The sequence below is a fragment of the Dromiciops gliroides genome, chromosome 4 (assembly GCF_019393635.1).
Source record: "Dromiciops gliroides isolate mDroGli1 chromosome 4, mDroGli1.pri, whole genome shotgun sequence".
In the NCBI taxonomy this organism is placed as follows: domain Eukaryota; kingdom Metazoa; phylum Chordata; class Mammalia; order Microbiotheria; family Microbiotheriidae; genus Dromiciops; species Dromiciops gliroides.
In genome coordinates, this window is record NC_057864.1 from 172,645,494 (window position 1) to 172,671,290 (window position 25,797).

The 25,797-nt window shown below is 39.6% G+C and overlaps 2 protein-coding genes across 6 annotated transcripts in view; one reads left to right on the forward strand and one right to left on the reverse strand.

Moving 5' to 3' along the window:
• Nucleotides 1–25,797, reverse strand: part of STXBP4 (syntaxin binding protein 4) — a 240,921-nt gene that overhangs the window by 41,654 nt on the left and 173,470 nt on the right. For all 5 annotated transcript variants that reach the window (XM_044004740.1, XM_044004739.1, XM_044004738.1 and 2 more), the window contains one exon: nt 7,284–7,341. In XM_044004740.1, coding sequence (XP_043860675.1) covers nt 7,284–7,341 — 58 coding nt within the window. The remainder of the gene's footprint in view (nt 1–7,283; nt 7,342–25,797) is intronic.
• LOC122755857 (ferritin light chain-like) lies at nt 9,076–9,788 on the forward strand. The gene has a single exon (XM_044004744.1). The coding sequence runs from the start codon at nt 9,202–9,204 to the stop codon at nt 9,736–9,738; it is 537 nt and encodes a 178-aa protein (XP_043860679.1). The 5' UTR covers nt 9,076–9,201; the 3' UTR covers nt 9,739–9,788.

A 25,797-nucleotide genomic window follows, 5' to 3' on the forward strand; every position in this document is an offset into this window, starting at 1 on the left:
ATTTAATGAGGACTACATGGCTCTGGACATTCTGGGGACAGCAGTGACAGTGAGGCTTATCCCATTGCCTGAGGCCTGCCTTCCATCAGAAATAACAATTCAATTTCTGCCAAGACAGTGACAGATGCCACTATCAGGGAAGGGACTGTATGGATAGAGCCCATTATCTTGCTCAGTGTTTGGGATGTGTAATTTCAGGCACCCTTCCTTTTTAATTAGAGGTTAGAGAGATACTGACCCAAGGAGTTTATTATTTACTATTCTTTGCTTCCAAAAGTCCATGCCGATAATGAAAGAGCCAAATTATTCACATTCCCTGCCAATCTAAGCTTTTCTCCCCACCCCCCCTTGACATCTCATGCTAGTCAATTATTTTTTTCTGAAAGTTTAAGATGGATATTTTCATATATTAACACTTCACTCAGAAGCATAGAAGCTCAGAATTGGAAGGGATCTCACTCAGGGCAATACAATCTAGTTTAGTGGTTCTCATACTTTTTGGTTTGGGGACCTCTATGCACCATTAAAAATTATTGAGGATTGTAGATTGTAGTTAAGAGCCAAAAGGAAAGCAAATAGGTCCTGTTTCAGTAAATATAGATTCCAGAGATTCCATAAACTAAAGCTCAAGTACTCTACTCAGAGGAAAACCTCTCAAGCCCTCATTCAAGACCTATTTATTTTTACCTTACAAACAATATTAGTAAGTTTAGTTATGTGGTGCTTTTAAAAAAAACCTATGTTTCAGCTCAACTTCGTATTTCCCTCAGTGACCTGCAAAGTGTACTCACTATACACATCATGTACTTGAATCAGTATTTATTGAATAGATGGTTGATGGTTGAAATGACTTTTAGAGGCAAACACTAATAGTTTTCTTCCCTACAAATTTAGAACAGGGGCAAAGTCAATAGGCTATGTCAATAGCCCTTAAAGACATCATAATGTAATAATAATAATGTAAGAGCATAATGTAATGGTTGATGTTTATAAAAGATGGCATACATTCATCAAGAACAAATTAAATTATGTTAATTGCATTGTTAAAAAAGCATACACTACTATGATACATGTAAGAAAAATTTCCATCAAAATGGTTAAGAAATCTTTGGTGCTTAATGGGGTATAGAAGTAAGTTTCAATTATGCAGAAAATTCACATATATGGAAAGCTTCATTTCCTAATGATGCTGGACAACTGAGGTGTTGCTGTATGTTAACATTTTCCCACCTTGACTATTTTATCTTTCAGGTCTCTAGGAGGTGACTACCTATTCTCAGAACAAAGTTTTCATGCTGCTGTTAAAATGTAGGGCCAGTTGCCCATGTCTTTATATCCAAAGCGCTAGACACACAAGAGGTACTTAATAAATGCTTATTGGTTGACTGAAATAGATTTGAAAAAAATTTTAATCAATCATTAAGCATTTATTAGGCACCTCTTGTGTCCCAGGATGGACACATGCACATGGATGCATAAATTAAATTTTCAATTCAGTTCAATTTCTTTCTCTCTCTCTCTCTCTTTTTTTTTTTTGCAGGGCAATGGGGGTTAAGTGACTTGCCCAAGGTCACACAGCTAGTAAGTGTCAAATGTCTGAGGCCGGATTTGAACTCAGGAACTCCTGAATCCAGGGCTGGTGCTTTATCCACTGTGCCACCTAGCCACCCCAATTCAATTCAATTTCAAAGACATTTACCAAGGACCTGTCATGTACAAAGTACTGGGAAGAATATAAAGATAAAACAAGCTGTCCCTGTTCGGAAGGAGCTTGCTCTATCTTGGCAAGACAGTAAAGACAGTACTAAAATGCTCCTGATATTCCCATGAAACACAAGGTTTAAGGCAAATAAAAATGTTTGAATGTATTTTTCTTCTGCCACTTTCATAGTAAAACATATTCATAGGGCTAAGGCCTGAATAGTGGCTAAGAATATGAAACAACTTAGGTGGTGCAACAGACGGAGTACTGGACTTGGTGGAGTCAGGAAGACCTGAATTCAAATCCTGCCTCAGATACTTACTAGCTGTGTGACCTTGCACAGTTACTCAACCTGTTTGTTTGACTCAGTTTCTTCATCTGTGAAATGGGGATACTGAATAAGCACCTACCCCATAGGGTGTTTATGAGGATCAAATGAGAAAACATATGTAAAGAGCTTTCCAAATCTAAAAGTACATTACGAATGCTAGTTCATATTAAGTTTATAGCTAACACTTTCAGAAGAGGCATGGTGATGTAAGGATGTAGAAGAGGCTGTTAAGAATTGCATATATGAAGGGGCAGCTTGGTGGCGCAGTGGATAAAGCATTGGCCCTGGATTCAGGAGGACCTGAGTTCAAATCTGACCTTAGACACTTGAGACTTACTAGCTGTGTGACCCTGGGCAAGTCACTTGACCCTCACTGCCCTGCCAAAAGAAGAGAAAAGAAAAGAAAAGAAAAGAAAAGAAAAGAAAAGAAAAGAAAAGAAAAGAAAAGAAAAGAAAAGAAAAAGCATATATGGTACTAACTATATTGCTGGTCCTTATGCTCAGAAGGTTTCCGTCTTCCCTATAGGATGTATATGGTGTCTGTGCTCATGGTGGGTGCTAAATCAATAAATAGTGACTGGTTAATTACAGAGCATAACAAAAAGGAAGTGTGAAGGGAGACTTGAGTGAGGGATGTCATCAGGGAAATGTACATGTGATCATGAAATAAGATGAGAGGGTCACCTGGGGAGAGAGAGTCAGTCGAAGGGTGGCCTGAGTGCACCACAACCACCCTCAGACTGTCAGGCAGTCCCTCAACATGTTAGATGGGATGCACACAGGACACAGATAGGGTCTGCACTGGATGTAGTCAGGCAGAGATAGATTGTGATCTGCATGGCTCAAGGAAACATCCAAACAGATGGGGTCACAGATCCATCTGAATATGTGTCTGCAGCTTGCATGTTAAGGGAAGGAAAGGGAATAAGCATTTGTATATGGCCTATTATAGGCCAGGCACTGCACTAAGCATTTTTTACAAATATTATCTCATGTGATCTTCACAACATCCCTGTGAGGTAGGTGCTATTATCTATTTACCACTAAAGCAACTGAGGCAGAGTAAGTGACTTGTCCAAGATCACACAGCTATGTGTGTATACAGTATGTACCCTATATAGTATACGCTATATAGTATGTATCTGAGGCCATATTGGAATTCAGGTTTTCCTGACTCCAGGCCCAGTACTCTTGACATAGTGCTGGCTCACAATTTTCAACATATGTATGATGGTTTATTTCTATTTTTCAAGGAGTTGGGATTTCATCCACTTGGGTATGCCTGTCACTAATGAAGACTGCAAGCCCACTACAAGATGGAAGACTTGGAAAAAAGTAAAAACCTTGGGAAGGCTTGAATGTAGAGGGAAGTAAGTAGAACTAGGGGGGAAATGTATACAATAACAAAAACACTGTAAAAATAAATACATATGAAAAACTAAAGAACTCTAACCAATACAATGACGAACCATAATTCTAGTTGACTGATGATGAAATATGTTTCCTGCCCCTTGGCAGGGAAGAGATGAACTAAATATTCTGAATGAAATGGAAATGTACATTTATACAAATGGACATGAGAGAATTCATTTTCCTTTTGGTCTGTGCATATTTTTTTTAACAAAGGTTTTATTTTTCTTTTTTTCAGTGTAGGGAAAGGACTCAGGAGAAAGAGAAAATAAGTGCTTGTTAATTGAAAAAATCAAATTTCAAGAAAAGAAAGGAAGAAAGGGAGTGAGGAAGGAGGGAGGGATGGAGGGAAGGAAGGAAGGAAGGAAGGAAGGAAGGAAGGAAGGAAGGAAGGGAGGAAGGGAGGGAGGAAGGAGGGAGGAAGGAAGGAAAGAAGAAAGAAGGGGAGGGAGGAAGGAAGGAAGAATGGCATGGCTGAAAGCTCTATCACCCTGTGGCCAAACCAGTGATGTATTTCTCTTACTCAGACAGGTTGGTTGGTCTTCAAACAAAAGATATAGTCTTACCCCGAGCCCATACTCAAAGCTGTCTGAGCTTACTGGAACCTTCTAGAGCTCATACTCCCCTAGCATAGCCAGTGAGAATTCAGGGTTACTTCTAAGCTACAATGAGGCATCAGAGCTGGACATTAGTGGGATATACTTATCTGTTCGTCCTTTAAAGATTTGTGGCCTCATTGTAGCAGATACTCCCTCTTCTGATGCTGATTTAAACCCATGTTTTAGGCATATAGTCTTTAGGAGTGGCTATGTCTAAAAAAATTCATTACTGAATAGCTACTCTGCTAATCATGAGGTCTTGTATATAGACTTTTGATTTGGACCATAAGGAACTCACAGTGTGGAAACCTACTAGATTTTCTGTTCTTTAAAGTCTTAGCAAGTAATTTGGGTACTAAGAATTTAAGTGGCCTGCCTGTGGTCACAGAGCCAGCACAGGTCTGAGGCAAGACTTAGACTGAAGTTTTCTTGACTCCTAGGGTAGCCCCTTTTCTACTATGCCCCATGAAATATATGTTTTCATATTGCCCCTAAGGAAGTCTGGCAAGTGGAATTTTCCCAAAAGGAGATGCAGGATATCTGCGGGAGTTCACTTTCAAAATCTTCTAACCTGGGCCAACACAGGAAAGGAGCTCCTCAGAAAACAATACTGCTTTAGATTTTGCTATCAGTAGCAAAAAATTAAAAATTCTAATGAGGAAAATTTTATGAAAGGGAGGAACAAAAGCATGGAAACTTTTCCAAAAAAGATTCTAAAAAATATTTATGCTTCAAAAGATTGAGAGATTCCCACTAGACTCACCCTAAATTCATGATTTAATGAGATAATGTTTGCAAAGTGCTAAGTAGAGTGCCTGGCACACAGTAGGTGCTTAGGTGCTTAAATGCTTGCTGAAAGAGTTAGGAAAAGCCTAACTGGGGAAGTCAACAAGCACTAGACTTTACTTTTGGGGGTATCCTAACATTGAATGGCATCTATGTTAAGGCACTGGAGGCATAAGAGATGACATATCCTTTAGATATTGATCCTCTAAGAAGAAAGTTCCCACATATACCAATATATTGATAAGGAAACGTTTTGTAGTAGCAAAAAAATGGAGGCAAAATAGATGCCCATAATTTGGGGAAGCTGCAGTACATGAGTATAATGGAATATTACTGCGTGGTAAGAAATGACGAACATGAAGAATACTGAGAAGCATGGAAAGACTTACATGAACTGATGCAGAGAGAAGTAAGCAAAATCAAGAAAACAATTAACACAGTGACCAGGACAATATAAAGGACTACAAAATGACCAAAAAATGAATTTTGCAAAATTATAAAGAACAAGCATGGCTCCAGAGAAGAGATAAGACAATCAATGAGCACTTCCAATGAGCTAGGCATGCTGGAAATGCAAAGAAAGGCAAAGTAAAAACTTGTTTCTATAGATGTACAAATTTCATCCCCCATTATATTGTGAATTCCTCCAGGGCAAGGGCAGTTTTTGCCTTTCTATATAATGTATTACATTCATATGCAAATGTGATCAATTGGAGAGAATTGAGAGAGAATCCCCTAGCATTAAGAGATATTCTATAAGGCTTTTCATAGAAGGTTGAATTTTAGGTAAGCTTTGAAGGAAGCTAACCAGGGAGTGGAGATGAGGAAGGAGCTCATTCCTGGCATTTGGGAAGGCAGATGAAAATGCATGGAGTTGGGAGATGAAGGAACCGTGAGGAGCATCCAGGAGGCCAGAGTCAATGGGCTGCAGAGTATATGGAGGCAAGTAATGAGTAAGAAGACTGGAATGGTAGGAGGGGACCAGCTAATGAAGGGCTTCGAATGCCAAGCAGAGGATTTTAGGTTTAATCTTCAAGGTGAAAGGGAAACCCCTTAGTTTACTGAGTAGCTGGGGTGACATGGTCAGATCTGTGTTTTAGGAAGATTAATGTGAAAACTGAGTGGAGGATTAACTTGAAGTAGAGAGACCAACCAAGAGGCTACTGCAATAGTCCAGAGGTGAGGTGATAAGTGCCTATGTCTGGGCAGTGGCAGGATCAGAGGAAAGAAGGGGCCAGAGCCAGAGGGCAGAGATGTTATGAAGGTGAAATTGATATGTCTTGGCAACATATTGGATATGGAGAGTGAGAATGAGTAAGGAGTCAAGGAGGACGCCTAGATTTCAAGTGCTACAGAGAAAGAGGGGAATTAAGAGGTTTTGGAGGGAAAAGATAATAAGGTTAGTTTTGAACATGTTGAGTTTAAGACATTGATGGGACATTCAGTTTAAAATGTCCAATAGGCGGTAGGAGATGTGAGTCTGGAAGTAAGCAGAGAGCTTAGGGATGGATAAGTAGATTTGAGCTTCATCAGGTGATAATTGAATCTATGAGAGCTGATGAGATTACTAATAAAAGTAGTAAAGGAGAAGAGAAGAGGGTCCCGGACAGAGTCCTGGGGTACAACCACTATTAGTGGTTAAAAATCCTGCAAAGAAGACTGAGAAGCAGCAGTCTAATAGGTAGGAGGAGAACCAGGATATAATAGTATCATGGAAATTTAGAAAGAAGAGAGTATCAAAAAAGAAAGGGTGAGGGGCAGCTCAGTGGCGCAGTGGATAGAGCACTGGCCCTGGAGTCAGGAGGACCTGAGTTCAAATCCGGCCTCAGACACTTACCAGCTGTGTGACCCTGGGCAAGTCACTTAACCCCAATTGCCTCACTTAAAAAAAAAAAAAAAGAAAGGGTGATTGACACCCCTACTCCACTCCTTTGAAGAGTCAGGTCCAGTGTATGGAATACAGCATGTATTTTCAGACTTTTTTTATGTATTGATTGGTTTTGCAGGGTTTTTAAAAAAATTTTTTTCTTCCTCTTTTCCTTTTTTTCTTTAAAAAATAGATTTTTGTTATACAGGATAGCTCTCTGGTAGGAGAAAAGAGGAAGGATACTGGGAGAAATTCTGGTGATGTAAAAACATTGACAAAAAAAGATATTGATCACCTTAGTACTTGAATTCAGGTGGTCAACACTAGGTTGAGGTGATCATTCCACCTCCATTTTGTGGCTTTCCCTGGACCTCTTCCTAGACCTTTCCTTATAAGAGTTCTTCAGTATCAGCACATAAATCATGAAGAATATAAAACTGGTGAGATTTCACTTCTTGTTACTAATTTTTGTAACCTCTGAGAGGGCTTGAGAGGGTGTTTTAGTTTTGCTGATTGTCTGCGACTGCCAGGTTTGCTCCAGATGTGGAAAAAAAAAAGTGCTGACTTGGTTGGGATGCCTGGACTTACTTGATAAAGTATTTGATTCCATCTGCTGTGTAAGCTTCCTCCCATCCATACGGTAGACCTAAAGTGAAAAGAAATTAGAAAATACTCTTAACAAAATAACTTTACATTGTGCAATTAGTAAAGCAACTTGACTTCACACATAAGCATCATTATTACATTGGTATATAAATACTAACTAGTATTTATATAACACTCTAAGGTTTGTGAAGTGCTTTATAGATCTTACCTCATTTGTAACTTACAATAAGCTTGGGAGGTTGGTGCTATTATTATCCCTATTTTAAAGATGAGGAAACTGAGGCACATAGGAGTTAAGTGACTTGTCCAGGGTCACACAGCTAGTAAGTATCTGAGACAAGATCCTAACTTGGGTCTTGCTAAAACACATTTATTGAATCAATTAATTTCCCTAGAAAGCAGAATTAGGAAATTTGAGACTCGTTTTGACTACTCAGCCTCTCAATACCACAATAAATACAAAATAGTTAAAAGCCTTTCCCCTTGGATGCAATCACTTAGCTTGTGGTTTGCCATTTATATCTGAAAAACATTTCTGGCAGTGAGATTAAAGCAAAAATGTATGTTTCAAGACAGGGTTGTGGTGTGGGTAAGATGATTCCTCAATGTCCTTTCTAGCTCAATTAAATTCGATTCAACAAATTTATAAGGCACACTATCTATAAGGCATTGTGTTTATCGTGGAGGATACAAAAGCAAAAACTGACCCTGACCTCAAGGACCCTGAGTTCTACTGGATCCTGTGGATACATGGCTCAGAAATATAAAACATGCCAACAATAATTTTAAGAGAAAGACAATCCCTTTAACCCAGAGATTTGACTATTAGGCCTATACCAGAATGAGGTCATTGATATAGAAGAAAGTCCCCTCATACACCAAAATATTTATAGTACTACTTTTTGAAATAGCCAAGGATTGAGAATAAAGCAGACGCCCATCACTTAGGGAACATCTAAACAAACAGTGGCAGGCATGTAACAATGTAAATGTCATTGTGCTTCAAAAAATGTTGAACATGGTGAACATAAAGAAGCATGGGAAAACCCTATGTGAACTGCTGCTGACTGAAGTAAACAGAGACAAGAAAACATACACAATCACTACAACTTACATGAATTTGAAGAACAACCAAAAATAACTGAAAGTAAATGTTGCAACATCACAAAGAACAAGCATGACCCCAGAGAAGAAATATGAGAAGACACCTGCCCTATTCCTTTACAGAGGAGGTCCACAGTTATGTTACATATATATATATATATATATATATATATATATATATATATATATATATATATATATATATTTTGGTGAAGCAATCAGGGTTAAGTGACTTGCCCAGGGTCACACAGCTAGTAAGTGTTAAGTGTCTGAGGCTGGATTTGAACTCAGGTACTCCTGACTCCAGGGCCAGTGCTCTATCCACTGTGCCACCTAGCTGCCCCAACATATATATTTTTAAACTTTTTGGATACATTGATCCATTTTGGTGATAACCTCTTTTCATTTTTTCTTTCAAAACTTTTTTGTTTTTGTTTGTTTTATGGTATCTCTGTCTTAGAGAGGAGAAGGAAGGAATACTAGGAAAAAATTAAGTGATGAAAAAATTATCAATAAAAATGTATTACTATTTTTTCTATTTTCTATTATTTTTTAAAAGAATGAGACAGACCTCGTCTCCCGGCTCTGGTTCTTGCTTCAACAGTGTTTGGACGGAACAGACCCGGGGTTCCCCCAGCTCCCCTCGTGCTAGATCTTCGTCCTTCTGCAGCCCTACAGCCCCTGGGACCACCCGACCCTCGCTTTCGAGACCATCCGCCTCCGGGACCATCGGCCCCTGGCCTCCGAGACCAAACAGCCCCGGGACCAGCCGGCTCCTCCCGTTGCCGTCGGTGCCATGAGCTCCACCTCTCAGATCCGCCAAAACTTCTCCTCCGAGGCCGAGGCCGTGGTCAACCGCCTGGCCAACCTCTACCTGCAGGCCTCCTACTTCTACCTGTCCCTGGGTTTCTATTTCGACCGGGACGATGTCGCTCTGCCGAGGGTGTCGCATTTTTTCCGTGACCTGGGGAAGGAGAAACGCGAGGGCGCCGAGCGCCTTATGCGGCTCCAGAACCAACGTGGGGGCTGGGTCCTCCTCCAGGCTGTGCCGAAACCTGGTCAAGATGAGTGGGGCCGCAGCTTGGATGCCATGGAGGCTGCCCTGAGCCTGGAGAAGGGTCTGAACCAGGCCCTCCTGAAGCTGCATGCCCTGGGCTCCAGCCAAGGGGATCCACACCTCTGCGATTTCCTGGAGAGCCACTACCTGGGCGAACAGGTAAGGCTGCTGAAGCGCCTGGGCGACCACCTGACCACCCTGCGCCATGTGCAGGCCGACCCCCAGCCCGGGCTGGGAGAATACCTGTTCGAGCGGCTGAGCCTGAAGCAGGACTAGAAGAAGCAGCCCCACGAGAAGGCCGACTGGGCCCACAATAAAGAATAAAGCCTGCTCACTGCAAAAAAAAAAAAAAAAAAGAATGAGACAGTAGGGCAGCTAGGTGCCGCAGTGGATAGAGCACCAGCCCTGGAGTCAGGAGGACCTGAGTTCAAATCTGGCCTCAGACACTTAACACTTATTAGTTGTGTGACCCTGGGCAAGTCACTTAACCCCAACTGCTTCACCAAAAAAAAAATTAAAAAAAAAAAAGAATGAGACAGAGCTAGCAACTAAAGGGATCAAGAAAGGCCTCGGGTAGGATGTGACATTTGAGCTATACTTTGAAGTGAGCTATGGATTTCATGAATCAGAGGTGTGGAAGGAGTATGGTCTGTGAAAGGAACAGGGAATGCAATAAGAGACTGTCACCTCCCTTGACAGAAGGAAGGAAAAGGATGGTTTCACTAGTTTTTCACTTGCTTTCTTCTTGCTCTCACCAGCACCTAGCTGAGTTCTTGCCACACAGTAGGGACTTAATCAATTCTAGTTGACTGATGTTGAGTATGGAGAATAGCTTGTGGGTCAAGTTGAATGGATGGAAAGGTGCAAGAGGTATAGTTAGGAGTCAGCTTGTAGAGGGGTTTGAATGGCAGGTTGAGTATTTTGCATTTTAACCTACAAGCTATTGGAAGACACTAAAGAAACTTTGTATATCTAGGATCGCTGTTTTCATATTCTTTCATGTAACCTCTCAAGGCAACCTGACATGCATGCATACACCAGGCTGGCATGAGATCACACAAAATTTTTTGACAACTGAAAATTACTTCTGGGGCTCTAAAGCATGCCTTAGTGCAATGGAACAAACAGTAGGTAAAGTCCCACATTAGTGAAGAACTCTTCTACCTGACCTGCAAGAGCCTAGGAGAGCAACTAGGTTACTGAATAAAACTTGACACTATCTACTTCCTTTAGCACCAACCATTTTTCAGAAGCTGCTAGCAGCAACTGGTGTTCAATTCACGATTAATAAAAGATAGTCTTTTAAAAACGAATCTCCAATTTCTTTTTCAAAAACAATGTGGGGGGGGCAGCTAGGTGGTAAAGTGGATATAGCACTGGCCCTAGATTCAGGAGGACCTGAGTTCAAATCCAGTCTCAGACACTTGACAGTAGCTGTGTGACCCTGGGCAAGTCACTTAACCTGCATTACCCCGCAAAAAAAAAAAAAAAAAGATGTTAAAAGAAAAAAAAAGATGTTAAAAACAATGTGGACAGAATGCACCCCTCCCCGAAACAGAAATTCTAAACTTATGACCACATAAAATATTGGATTTTTTTTTACTTAATTAACTTTTCAAAAGTGGAAAATGAGCTTTTGAGAAAATCCCATTTGAAGTCAGCATGAATAAACCCATGTTTTTTTCAGAGGCCTCCTAAATGACATCATGCACATTTCATTTTAGTATTTCTTTTTTCCAGCAAAGGCTCAGACAGACATTGCAAACCATATTGCTACCTCTCTACAGATCAAGCGGATTTGTTACTGCCTTTTCACACGTTTATAAGTCTTTGTCACAGACCACTTTAGTCATTACTGGCAAGCAGTTCACCAGCAGGGAAGAATGAGATAATTCTATACAGAAACTTGCCTCCACCCCAGAAATGTTCCACAATATAGGGGCTGGAGGTCAATAAGGCATAAAAACTGAAATGAAGATTTGTCTGAAACAGTTTTATATACGAAAGGTCTTTTCTGTGCTCAGCTAATTATATTCTCATTTGTATTCCTAACTTCTTATATAAATGGTTATCGTAATGAAAAGAATGGGAAAATCCATTTTAACATCAAGACAGAAGATGTGCATCAGAGTCAAATTTCTACTCTGATTATTTTACACAAAGTTGTGAAACAGAACACAAGATATAACTATGGGGGCAGCTAGGTGGCACAGTGGATAGAGCACCGGCCCTGGAGTCAGGAGGACCTGAGTTCAAATCCAGCCTCATACATTTAACACTTACTAGTTGTGTGACCCTGGGCAAGTCATTTGACCCCAATTGCCTCACCAAAAAAATAAATAAAAAATTTAAAAAGACATAACTTTATGAATATTTGTTCTTATTTAAGTAAACAGCCTTTCCAGTCATTAATCATAATTGTAAATATCTATATTTATATTTGTTTGGTCATATTTTTAGCTGAAGGCAGCATGACATAATGAATAGACAGTAGGTATTGGTGGGGTTCATGACCTGCCTCTGGCACAGATTGGTTTTCTGACTGTAGTCAAGTTGCCAAATGTTTTAGGGCCCCAGGCAACTCTCTAAACTACAAGTTTCAGATGAGCTAACATGGTGGAGAGATTTCCCATACACTGATGTAAATCATAGACCTGGGTTTAAACAAACAAAGAAACAAACACATAGCTGTTGAAAGATAAGCCTCCTGTCTTGAAAAAAAATTTTCTTTTTCACTTAAAAGCTTAGACAATCCATTCTTTTTAATACAATTCTATGCCTATCATTAAATTTTTATAGTACATATTGTTTCTCTGTGTAAATGGGATCATAAACTGACATCAAATTAATCTCTTAATGACAGTTCAGGAATATAAAACGTAAGCTGTCTTTTACCTGGGCAATTCTCTTCATCTCCTTCTCATGGGAGGCTTGGATTCTGCCTCTTAGACCCAGAACTCTGAAAGGAGAGCTATCATCTTATCTTGTCTAGAACCAAGCCTCCCCTGTAGGCCACCACATGTGTATCCATACTTCCTCTTGTTTTCTAGCTACCCTTAATGTGCCATTTTCCTCCACTGGAATGTAAACTTCTTGAGGGCAGGGACTGTCTTTCTTGGTTGTATTTGTATATTAATGCTTAGGAGGATGCCTGGCAAAAAGTAAGTGTTTAAGAAGTGCTTTTTTGTATTCATTCATCATTCATTCATTGTCCAATTTCTATAGCTCAAGGATGTATTACTTCATCCATGTGGATACTCTTTCCACTGGTGCATATTATAAATGTTATTAGTTTATAGAAGGCCTTTCAAGAATGTCCATGGCTGAAAAATTCTTCATTCTGGGGCCTATGTGAAATATTTCTTTTTGATTTTAGGGCCGGTACTTAGACAACAGACAACAGACATATAATTGGTTACTAGGCCCTTCCAACTTGACAAGACCTACCTGAAAGAGCTTGTACTCTGCTGACCAAGTCTTTAAGGACCTAGGGTCAACTCTATGCCAGGAATGAGGCATTGGAAAAAGCAGCCAGGGGCATGTTGTGGCTAGTGTTGGACTGAGAAAAGAAATCTTGCCTCAAACATTTACTTCTCTCAGCCTCAGGTTCATCATTTCTAAAATGGGGTTAATAATAGCACCTCCTTCACAGGGTCATCATGAAGATTAAATGAGATAAAACATGTAAAGCATTTTGTACAACTTAAAGTTCTATATAAATGCTAGATATTATTATTATTACAACCTAACAGTTAAATGCAATATTTTTAGGGTCCATTTCAATCCCTATATATGGGAATTGGTACATGTTATATGTTGTATATGTAATGTTTCTCATTATTTAATAACACATGATTTTAGGGGTAGGGTAGGGTCAGCAAACTACACAGTGGGCCTAAGCTTGCCAACCTCTGATTTAGAGCAAAATGACTGATTATTCTATGTGTTGTTTTTCAATTATCACTAATTGTTCAAAGGCACTGAAATCATACACACACACACACACATAGACATATATTATCACATCCTTGTCCTTGCATATTGCACATTGCCTCTCTTTTCTCCTTTCCTTCTGACATATGCTTTAAAGCTTTTTGGATGAATATAGTTACCAGGAATATTTTCCATTTGGAAATGTTTGTCAAAACTCATTTTATACTTTCTCCATTGAAAAGTGAACCCATTTAATTAGCTTTTAAATGATCACCTCTATACTAATGATGACTCATCTTTACCTTAGATTCAAGATATTCCAAATTGAACTCATCATCTCCCCCCATATCCCAAGAGCTGCCCCTCTTAGATTCTTCGTGCCAATGGCCCCATCATTCCCCTAATTTCTCAGGGTTGAAATTCTGGCATCATCTTTGACTCAACTTCTTTCTCTATCCAATTAGTCACCAAACCCTTTTCACCAGGGCTCTGTTCTTAGAGTTTGGTCTCAACCTCAGATGAGAGAGGGAGTCTGAGGGATCAGAACACCGATGGGGAATAAGAAAAAGTCCCCAAAGGTAAACCTACATATCTCACTCTTTCTCCTCCCAGGGCCCAAGTGAATGCAAGAGAGCTTTAATGATCATGAAACAATGTGGGGAAAATCTGTTTGATTAAATGATATGGCCCTGACATGGATATTGAAGGGTTTTGAGTAGGATCCCCTTTGGAATAACGCAGTAAAAGACCCCCAAACACTAGTGTTTTATCCAGGGGACACAGTATGTAGCTTGAGCCCAATCAATCAGATAGTTTTGCAGTGTGAGGGATAAGAACCCAAAGAAAGTGAAAATCATCTGTCAGCAACGAGGCTATGATTCTGTGAAGTAGGACACTGAGCTATCCAGGGTATTTGCTTTCTGCTTGCGCCCTCCTCTGTGATCACTAGTCTCTATACAGTATTGTTCCTCGTATTCTGAATGCTTTGCACCTTGTCTATTTGTTGTTGTTGTTGTTGTTTTTTTTCGGGGCAATGTGGATTAAGTGACTTGCCCAGAGTCACACAGCTAATAAGCGTCAAATGTCTGAGGCCTGATTTGAACTCAGGTCCAGGGCTGGTGCTTTATCCACTGTTCCACCTAGCTACCCCCACCTTGTCTAGTTTTGCTGGATTGTCTGCACTTAATGTGTATGCTCTTATGTCTTGAAGACTACCTTAACCCCCAAGCCCACCATATATCTATATAGAATTGTCATCTATATCTTGCTGACATTCTTGGACCTAAGTCTATTCTTGCTTGCCAGATATCAATAATCAATTGCCAATTTTTTTTGCAAAGATATTGGTTTCTCTACTTCATATGTAGCTCTATGACATTTTTTCTTTAAAATGTCTTTGGTCTTTCTTCCTTTCCAAGTTCCTTGTCACCATCTCAGTCCAGGTACCACTTTGTGCTTGGATTACTACAATAATCTTTTAGTTGACCTTTCCTCACTCCAGAACCCCCTGTTCACCCTTTCCCATCTATTTAGCACACTGCCACTAGATTGATCTTCTTAAAACAGTTATTTAATTATCTTGTCTTCCTGTCTCAGTAACTCTCCCCACACCCAATGGCTTTCAATGACTTCCATATTTGACTTTCAAGGCTCTTCATAATCTGGCTCCACTGAATCTATTCAACCTAGTTTATCACTATTCCCTGACATGCACCTGAGATGATATTATCAGTGAAAATGACAATAAAGAAGAGGCATTAACATCTGCTTTGCCACTGTACCTTAAGGAACAAAGGATCTTTCCATCTGACTTGTAGCTGAAACATTCCATATGTTTCACCTCTCCCAAAGAGAGCAAGGAATGTCTTATTTGGTAGCAATCACTGTCATCCTCTCCTTCCTTTGACTTAGCTGTCTTTCTATTTTTCCCTCCTGCCTTTATTAAGTATCCATTGTTTACAAAGCCCAGAGCTTGGGTGTAGGAAGACACAAGGTTTAGACAAGACACAGTCCTGGCCTCATGGATATAACAATTCTGTAGAGGAATGTGACATACTTAAATAACTACAAAACAAAAGAATTCATTTAAAAATATATGTCAGAGGTGCAAAGCCAAGTATAATCGGAAGTCCAAGAGGGGAAAGTCAATGCTAACTTGGGGGGCCTAGGAAAGCTTCATGGAAGAGGTAAAATCTGAGAATAGCTTAAAGGATAAATAGAATGTCAAGGGATGTGTGTATACAACCAAGGCAAAGGGAATAACAAAAGAAATGTCAAGAAAACAGGAAAATATGGGTCACAAATGAAGGACAGTTAGTTGAGTTTGGTTGAAATAGATTCTTCAATTCTCTATGTGTTGTCTTCTATTAGAATATAAGCTCTTTGAAGGCAGGCACTTTTCTTTTTAAATACAGTTCCTGGCACACAGTAAGCCTTAATAAATACTTTTTCATTCATTCCTTAATTCATCCATTCATTCAGCAACCATTTGTTAAGTGCTTCTTGTGTGCACATCACTTTGTAAAGTAGTAGTAGTAGATCAAAAGTGTAGATAAACCATAGTCCCTGGCATCCTAAAAGCATTTTGCTGGGATCTTTGCTCTAGTGATGAATATAGATCATAGACTCATAAATATTTTTGAGCTAGAAGGAACCTTAGGGATCACCTGGTCTATGCCCCTCATTTTATTTTACTTTTAAACATTTTATTGATACTCATCTTTTGCACCATAGTCATTTTTCAATGTTTGTCCCTCCACTTTCTCAGAGAACTCTCCTTTTTAACAAAGAAAAACATGTAAGGAAAACCCATCAACAAAACAATATCTGGATAGCATATGCTATATGCACGTTCTCTAGCCACAGTTCTCCACCTCTCTATCAAGAGAAAGGACATTTGTTCTACCATCTACTGTCTGGTTCTCATATTGATCAATCAATCTGTTTGTTTGAGGGTGGTTTTTTGGGGGGAGGTGGGCTGGACAATGAGGGTTAAGTGACTTTCACAGGGTCACACAGCTAGTAAGTGTCAAATGTCTGAGGCCAAATTTGAACTCAGGTCCTCCTGAATCCAGGGCCAGTGCTTTATCCACTGTGCCACCTAGCTGCCCCCTGATCAATCAATCTGAAGTTGGGATTCATTTATATGACTAGTCCTGCATGTTGTGTTCCTGGTTCTACTTACTTTGCTTATTATCTGTTCATATAAACCTTCCCATATTTCTTTGAATTCTTGTGGTTATAATTTTCTTAGTCCCAACTTTGTTCTACTATATTCATTACAATTTTCCAAATCACTCCCCAATTAATGAACATCCATCTCATTTACTTTTTTTTTGCTGACATATTTCCCTGTTATGAATATTTCTGACGATTGTTGTTTTAAAGGTAGAGAAACTTAAGCCTAGAGAAATAGGATAAAAACTAATACCGGTAGGATTACGGTCTAGAACCTCTAGGTTTCCAGATTCTCAGTCTAGCATTTTTGCCTCTATCCCACGCTATTAACTCTATATTTCCCATCTCCTTTGGCAACATTTTCTTCTATTAATTTTTTTTTTGGGTGGGGCAATGAGGGTTAGGTGACTTGCCAGGGTCACACAGCTAGTAAGTGTCAAGTGTCTGAGGCCACATTTGAACTCAGGTCCTCCTGAATCCAGGGCCAGTGCTTTTATCCACTGTGCCACCTAGCTTCCCCACTTTGGCAACACTTTAAACCTCCAAATGATAGCTTTAAAATTATCTGTCTCCTAATGCTGTTTGCCTTTTGAAGATAAAAAAATAAAATAGCCCAACTTCTCAGTTTCAGCATCAGTATCTAGAATAATTTTCTTATAAAAGGAGCCAAGATCATTTTAAGGCTTGCACATAAATAGAGATATAAAGTTAGATTTAGAATTGTACAAGTTAATTTGTAGGTCTGAACTGCAGTGCCAGTTAAAAAGGAACTAATGCCTAATTTCCTTATGAAAGAAAAGTTATTATATGGGGTGATGATGGTGAACCAATAGATAACCAAATAATGCCTTTTTTTAAAATAAAAGATAAAAAAATCCTTTCTGAGGATGGGGATTTCTGGGGGGTGGGGGGGGGGGAAAGCATTTGATTTCTAAATGGTCACATCTCTTTGCAAGTCAGACTTTCAGAAAGGCTGTATAACACTTTGATATTTCAAAGATCCATGATTTTTTATCAGCTTGGGTGTTTCACTTCACTGTCAGACTGACCCTTTGGCAAATTACTAGGAGCTAGGAGGAGGAACTAGAATTTATACAAGGGCTTTAATTATCTATATCAGCAATTCTCAAATATTTTGGTCTCAGGATCACTTTACATTCTTAAAAACTATTCAGGAACTCCCAAAGAGCTTTTATTATGGGTTATATTTATTAATATTGACTATTTTAGGAATGAAAATCTTAGTGCCATTATATAAGTAGTTATGACCTTGCAGACTCCCCAAAGGGTCTTGGGTATATCCAGAGGTGCTGGGACCACCCCTTGAGAAACACTGATCTATATAATTGCTTTTCTGGAGGAAGCTGACAATAAAATGGAAAAGCTTTCATTGGTGCCACCTGTCACATCTGAGACCTGGGCAATTATAGGGATTAATTACAAACATATAGATATATGGCTATACTGTAATACCATACCTGCTGGCTACTGTAATCCTTGATCAAAGCAGAAAACCCAGGGTTTAAGCCCGGGAGACAGAGCAAGAAAGAAAAAAGTCATCACTTCACAGGGAAAAGTCACAGAGCTAAATATGACACTCGGGCCTCCAGACACCCACTCCCCCGACTACTAGGTGGCCTCCAATTCTGAATGTCAAGACAAGCCAAGAGGCCTGGAACCAAGGCCAACCTGTTATCCAGGGCAGATCATTTTACTGACCATTTGACTGGCTCAGACTACCAGGTAGATGATGCTTCCTTTATGTGGTGACCCTACGCATTGGCTGCAACCTTTCAAAGGGGCTGATATTAGTTGATGGGTCCAACTGTACCAAGTAAAGCAAAGAATTGAGGCAAACTTTTTTTTTTTTTTACCATTACATGACTGAAGAGCTAATTTCCTTTTACAAATATTGCACTCAGAAATAGGTTGGGTTTTTAAAAAAACTCAACAAAATGGATAGCTCTAAAATGAATGTTACATAGCAGGAATAGTTCTATTTCTGCATAGGCAACTAAATTTTCCATACTAGAAGTTCCTTAAGACTAATGAAATCACAAATCCATACCATCTTCCCTCAAAAAAAAAAGTTGTAGTTTATCTTTAAAAAATCAGCTCCTTCTTTGTGCATGGATTTATGGTGCTGTAAGTAGTAATTGCTCTCCAATGTGTACCTTGGGAAGAGAGTTCTTCAGAAGCAAATAAGGGTCTTGTTGAAAAGCTGAGCAGCACAAGCATGCACTTAGGTATCTGAATTATTTTCCCATGAGTGGATATGTCCTTTCAGAGTGCATTAGCAAGATGAAGGAGCATTCCATTCATTTTTCATCATGAGAACACAATATTTCTTAAAAACTCTGATGACTTTATTATACTAACAAGCAACTGCTGAGGGTATGTTTGTTTATGCACCTGAAGCCACTTCTGTGAGAAATGAACAATACAGAAATGGAAGAATGAACTTCATTCTTCACCCTGCTGCCTCCCTCCAGGGTCCCTCCCCCCCATCCCCCCCCAACCATTTAATGTTAAGAGGTGCTGGGGGTGGCTACCAATAACAGGACATCATTTGGTTAATAGCAGGGAGCTTATTGACAATGTCTATTAGTACATAGATAAATATCAATGTGTATCTACAATTGGAAGATGGATGAACCTAACCAAAAGCAACTTCATGTGTCTGTTGGTGAATTGGGTCAGAATGACACATTTAAAGCTAAACTGTTAAACAAATGCTAATCTATAGAAAATGGTCCTGTGTTGTTAAGTATTTTTAGGAATGACTTTGGTAAACATGTTATTCAGATTTGCAGATGATATGAAGTTGGAAGAGATAACTGATAGAGTAGATGTCAGAGTCAAGATTGAAAATGATCTTGGTGAGCTAGAATTAAGTTGAATCTAGTAAGATGAAATTCAATAGGGAATAGAAATAAGGCCTTGCATTTGGGTACCAGAAATCATTTTTACAAGTATAAGATGGGAGAGGCATAGAGAGACAGCAATTATTCTGAAAGGTGTTTCAGGGGACCACCCTCAATGAATCAACAGTGTGACATGACAGAAGGACACAAAAGGGGGATGATAGTCCCATGATACTCTGCCCCGTCAGGTCTCATCTATAGTATTGTGCTCATTTCTGGGTGCTGTGATTTAAGAAGCATACTGATAAGCTGGAAAGTGTCAAGAGAAGGGCAACCAGCATGGTAAAAGGCCTTGGATCCACAACAAATGAGGATTGTCTCAAGGAATTGGACATGTTTAACCCATAGAAGAGAAGACTAGGGGGAGGGTTGGGTTGGGACCAAGACAGTTGTCTTCAAGGGCCTTCATGTGGAAGAGTAGAAATTCAACTTGTTTTGTATAGACAATGAGGGTAGAACCAGGAAGAATGGGAAGAAGTCAAAGAGTTCAACTTAGTCCCAATGTCAGAAAAAAACTTCCATACTATGAGAGCTGTCCAAAAGCTGAATGGCATTTTTTGGGGGGGGTACAGGGCAATGAGGGTTAAGTGACTTGCCCAGGGTCACACAGCTAGTAAGTGTCAAGTGTCTGAGGCCGGATTTGAACTCAGGTCCTCCTGAATCTAGGGCCAGTACTTTATCCACTATGACACCTAGCTGGAATGGCCTACTTTTACTTATTTTTTTTTTAGTGGGGCAATTGGTGTTAAGTGACTTGTCCAGGGTCACACAGCTAGTAAGTGTTAAGTGTCTGAGGCCGGATTTGAACTCAGGTCCTCCTGACTCCAGGACCGGTGCTCTATCCACTGTGCCACCTAGCTGCCCCGAATGGCCTACTTTTAAAGGTGATGTTTCCCCTCCTCCACTTCTTCAAGCAAAGGCTGGATGACTACTTGTTGAATAAAGCTTTAGGGGTGTGTGTATGTGGAGGGAGGTTCATTTTGCATAAGAAGTTCCTATTGCTCCAGAAGGCAGATGAAGGTTCCTTCCAATTGTCAAATCTTGTGATTCTCTAAAAGTGAACAGTATTTGTAGCTGGGATATTAGGTTTAAGTCCCAGTCTATGTGGTCATAGGCAAGCCACATAACATGTCTGTATCTCAGTTTGCTCATTTATAAACTGAGGACAATAACACTTACATGCATCTACTTGGTTAAGTCTGAGTCCAAGCCATTCTTCTAATTCTTGTGAATCCAGTCCTCTATAGACACTGATTTAATCAGATTCACGTTAATGTCCATTATGCACGCTATGTTATAGCCAAACTGTCCTTCTTGATGTTCCCCATACATGACATTTCATGTTCTATCTTCTTATCTTTATGTATGCTGTCTCTCCATGCCTAGAAGGTTCTCTGTCTTTTACCTCTTTCTCTTGGAATGCCTAGCTTCCTTCATGGCTCAGATCATGTGTCACTGACTCCCCCCAGTTGTTAGAACTCTTCCCCCAATTACTTTATATAGAGCTAACTGTGTACATGTTGTTTCCCTCTTGTGGGAATAAACTCTTTGAGGACAGGGACTGTTTCATTTTGGGCCCTGAATTCCTAGTGCTTAGCACAGTACCTAGATTGAAGCAGGCACTTCAGAAATTTTTGGTGAATTGTATTGAATCAGAGTTTAATAATTGTTTATTGACTGACTGAAATATGTCACTTTTCTATTAAAAACAACAACAACAACAAAAACACAAACCTGTGTACTGCCTCCTCAGGGCTCACTCAACCCACTTATACCACCACTAGTGGGTTGAGTTCCTCAGAATGGTGGTTATTACTCCCAGGGCTCTAGAGATAACTCTATGGGTGGTTAATCTCCCAAACACTAGTATAGGAGCCCCTGCCAGTATACTTTCCTTTAATTAGTCAGCAGAATAGCTTTCTAAGCAAAGGCATTTTCACAAATGATACAGCAAGAACAAAGCATTTCTCTCAAACATCAGGGGCATACTTTTTTTTTTTTTTGTGGCACAATGAGGGTTAAATGACTTGCCCAGGGTCACACAGCTAGTAAGTGTCAAGTGTCTGAGACTGGATTTAAACTCAGGTCCTCCTGAATCCAGGCATACTCTTTCACAAAGAGACCTGGAGTCCAGAGGGGAGGAAAAGTTGGCACATACTTATAGTAGGTACATATACAGGGAACACACATGGCCAAGGCAACCAACAACTCCAGAACCAAAAGACTTTGATGTTCATTCTCTCTCCAGAGGCTTCTCATGAACTTTATTATGTTACTTTGTCATTCGGCTGGCCTGGCTTCTTCAAAGGAATGGTGCTTTGTACATACTGTGGGACAACGTGATGCTGGGCTGGGGTAAGCTGGACACTCTGTGGCTGTGTTGACTTCTCACCAGGCTCTGCTGCTGGTGGACTGGAACAAATAGGTCGCTTGGTAGCTATGCTGGCGCCTCATCAGAATGTGGCATTTTTGTTAGTAAGGTCCATTTCCTCATCATCTTGGCCTGCTCTTTGATGGTCAGCTGTGATCTTTTTTTCTACTTGAGCTGCTGGCTGGCCTGGGGCGATTTAGTGCTCTCTTTAGCCACAGTGTTATTGTACTTTTTCTGCTAGGGCAAACATCTTTAACCTAGGATTAGCAGCACAAGGTTCTTTCTTTCCTTTGACTCCCTCAGAGCCTTAGGGCTACTGAGAGGAGAGAGGGCTGGCTGGCTTCTTCTGTTCCTGGCTCAAAAATCCTTTCTCTCCTTAAGCCTCTCTATATTGCCTTAGGATGATTACTTTCAGTTCATTCATTTTTCACTTCCCCCACTCCTTAGGGAAACCAACAGATGGATGACTAGGAACAAAGGTGTGAATGAATTCTAAGCCTTGAAGAACATTCACGGTCTTGTTGGTCTTTTCATATTTCATTAAGGTATTCACACCTCCCACCCTTTTTGAGAATGTCTATTTTGTATCTGAAAGCTCTTCTTTTTCTTTTTCAAGTCTCTGTCTTTTAGCCTTTTCAGACTTTCAACTGTTTTTGGTTTCATTGGGGTAGCAACTCCACAGCACCATACAAATGTTTCTGAACCAGACCTCTATCAAGGCCAAACTCTATCTAACCTTATTTCTTGTTACACACCCCTGTTCCAATCAAAATTGTCATTCCCTCTCTCACAAACTCAGCTCACTCTTTGGGGACCTAGTAGCTGAAAGCATTTCATAAGCATATGGTGGTCAATATTAGAATACATTTACTATACTCTGTTCAGCACTGTGGCAAGCTCCCCCTGAAGTGACCATTAAGATCATAAGTGCTGACTGATGGGTTCGGTGGCTCCCTATTGCCTCCAGGATAAAATGCAAACTCTTTGGTTTGGTATTTGGAGGCCTTTACAATCTGGCTCCAACCTATCTTTCTAGGCCCAATTCACATTATTCCCCTTCATAAACTCTACATTCCAGCCAAATTGGCCAGCTTGCTGTTCCCTGTAAACAACATTCCATCTCCTAGATCCACTGGTACCTCTGAACTGGCTATTCTCCATGCCTGGAAATGCTCCCCCTTCTCACCTCTGAACTTTGGAACCCTGAGCAAATTCCCTTCAAAGCTTAGCTTAAGTATCATCTCTTTCTTTTTTTTTTAAAGCCAAATTTTTATTGATTGGTTGCATTTAATAAAGAACCTTTTCACCTCTTTCCAGAGGCCTTCCCTGTTTTCCTCAGTTGTTAGCCCTGCCCCTTCTGAAAAGGCATTGTATTAATTTTGTTTATACTTTGCATTTACTTATCTGTAAATGTGTCGTATTTCCTCCCTCACCACTAGCCCTAGTAGAATGCAAACTCCTTGAGGGCAAGAACTGTATTGCTTTTGTCTTTGTATTCCCAGTGCTTGGCACATAGTTGTTGTTCAATAAATGTATCTGGATTGATAACTAGAGTACAGTTAACATCAGTATCAAGAAACAAAGCAGCTCTCTCTTTGAACTAAGTTGGTAATAATATTACTATTAATAATTTGTATAGCACTTTAGGATCTGTAAAATACTTTGCTCACAATAACCCTGTGAGGCAGGTAGCACATATATTATTTTTAGTTTTCTTTTTTTTTTAACAGAAGAAGAAAGTGAGACTCAGAGATTAACTGACTTGTCTATAGTCACAGAAGAATATCAATGGAATTTGAACCTATGTCTCTTGTCTCCAGGTTCAGTATGCCATGCTGCTGGATGAGTTCATTATTCTGTTCAAAAGCGCCTAGAAAGGCATATTTCCAGAAAAATATCAATGAGTGATAGGCTCAAATAATTGGTAGAAGTATTTCTTTTTCTCTATATGACCAAATGCCAACATTTAGGGTTGTAATTTTATCTTGGTTGAAGAATATGGAAAACTAGACAGTTGGTTCAGTATTTTACTCAAAAATTTTATAGTTATGTTTCAGAATGTATTTTTTCCTCCCTTTATTTAAATTTTTTTTTCATATTTTCTAAAGTAGGGAATGTACCTTTGACATCTCCTTTGGATTGTTGTCAATAGGGTGCCCAGACTGAATGAATGAGCCTGCTGGACCTGACTTTAGCTTTTGGAGACGAGGAGGCACAGACCCTGCTGAGGCCAACAGCTCCTGCGGTTTCTCTTAATTAGCATTCTTGCTTCAAATATCTCCCTTTTCTGATCCATCTTCCACACAGCTGCCAGAATGATATGCCTAAAGTCCAGATTTCTCTATATCATTCCTCTGCTCAAAAAGCTCGGCGGGGGTCCCTCTTACCCCTAGCATAAAATACAAACTCCTGCTAGGCATTTAAGTCCCTCACAATCTGGCTCCAGTCTAATTTTCCAGGCTTATTACACATTATTCTAGGCCCCGTCACATATTATATGGTCCAGACAAACTGTCCGACTTGCTGTTCCTTGCATACAAAACACTCCCAATCTCTAATCTCAGTGTCTTCACATGGGCTGTCTCCCATGACTGGAATGTACTCTTCCTGCCTCACCTCTGCAGGTTATAATTAACTAGCTCCCTCAGGCTGCTAGCACATTCCCCCCAAATACTTTGTATTCACTCTCACATAGGTTACTAACATAGGAATCCACGCCATCTCTCTCAGTTAAACTTTAAGTTCCTTGAGGGCAGAGACTTTCATTTTTGGCTGGGTATATTCCATATGCAGCAGAGCACCTGGCACAGAGTAAGCACTTAATAAATACTTTTTGATTGAGTCACCTCATTTTACTTTACATGAAAATGATGAGCTTGGACTAGATGATCTTGAAGGTTCTTTCAGCTCCAACATTTTATAATTCTGGGCATTGTCCTCATATTTAAAGTTGCATGAAACCCTACAAATAAGGTATATGCTACAGCAGAAGTGTTATATATGGATTATGCTATTACTATAATATCACATCAAGGACTAATATCTACCAATAATCAACTGTATGCAGGTAGAGTACTCAAGGCAAATAATCTGTGAGAAGAAAGGATGAAGATTAGGAGAGGACATTGTGAATAACTATAATAGCTCTAACTTGACCTGTTCAAACAAACTTATGAAAGCTAAAAAAAAAAAAAAATGGATAAAAGAACACATAAACACAGACTATAATTACATCTAATAGAAATTTAACCAATTGAGAGTTAACTGTCGCAACAAGGTTTCCAAAAGAGCTCAGAAAACACTTTAGTCAGCAAACACTTGAAATCGCTTTGCCAAGAAGAGAGACAGAACAGTCAAAGACAGCACTGACTTTGATGATAAATTCAATTATAAGATGTTAAAGAGGCAGATGGTGAAGTATTATAGGCAATATCATCTTACAAAACAGTGAAAAACAGTAGAGAGGACATCAAGTCTGAAGGAGCCTTGGTATGAGATCCAACTAAGCTAGATCATATGAAGACATCTGTGAATTAAGCTACAGGAAGGACAACAAAGAGGTGAGAAATGGAACAGATCTATTAGCATTTTAATAGGAATTAAATTATTTTTATTCATGTATGACATAAGAACTATTGCATTTGGATTTTAACAACTTGATGTACCAGAGGAACACAACATCAATGCTACTAAAGAAAAAGATGGGAAAACCATCTGAACCACAGAAGATAAAGAAGATACTAGTGCTAGAGTGTGTCACAATTTTGAAAATACTGAAGAATCAATTTTCAAGATATTACAAAGAAAGGATAATGTAAAATGACTAGAAGAAAATCACAGATGCTATTACCAAAAAGGGAAACCAAGAAGACATTAATAACTATTGACTCATAAGCCTATTTAGTTATCTCTATATGAGATCTCTAGAAA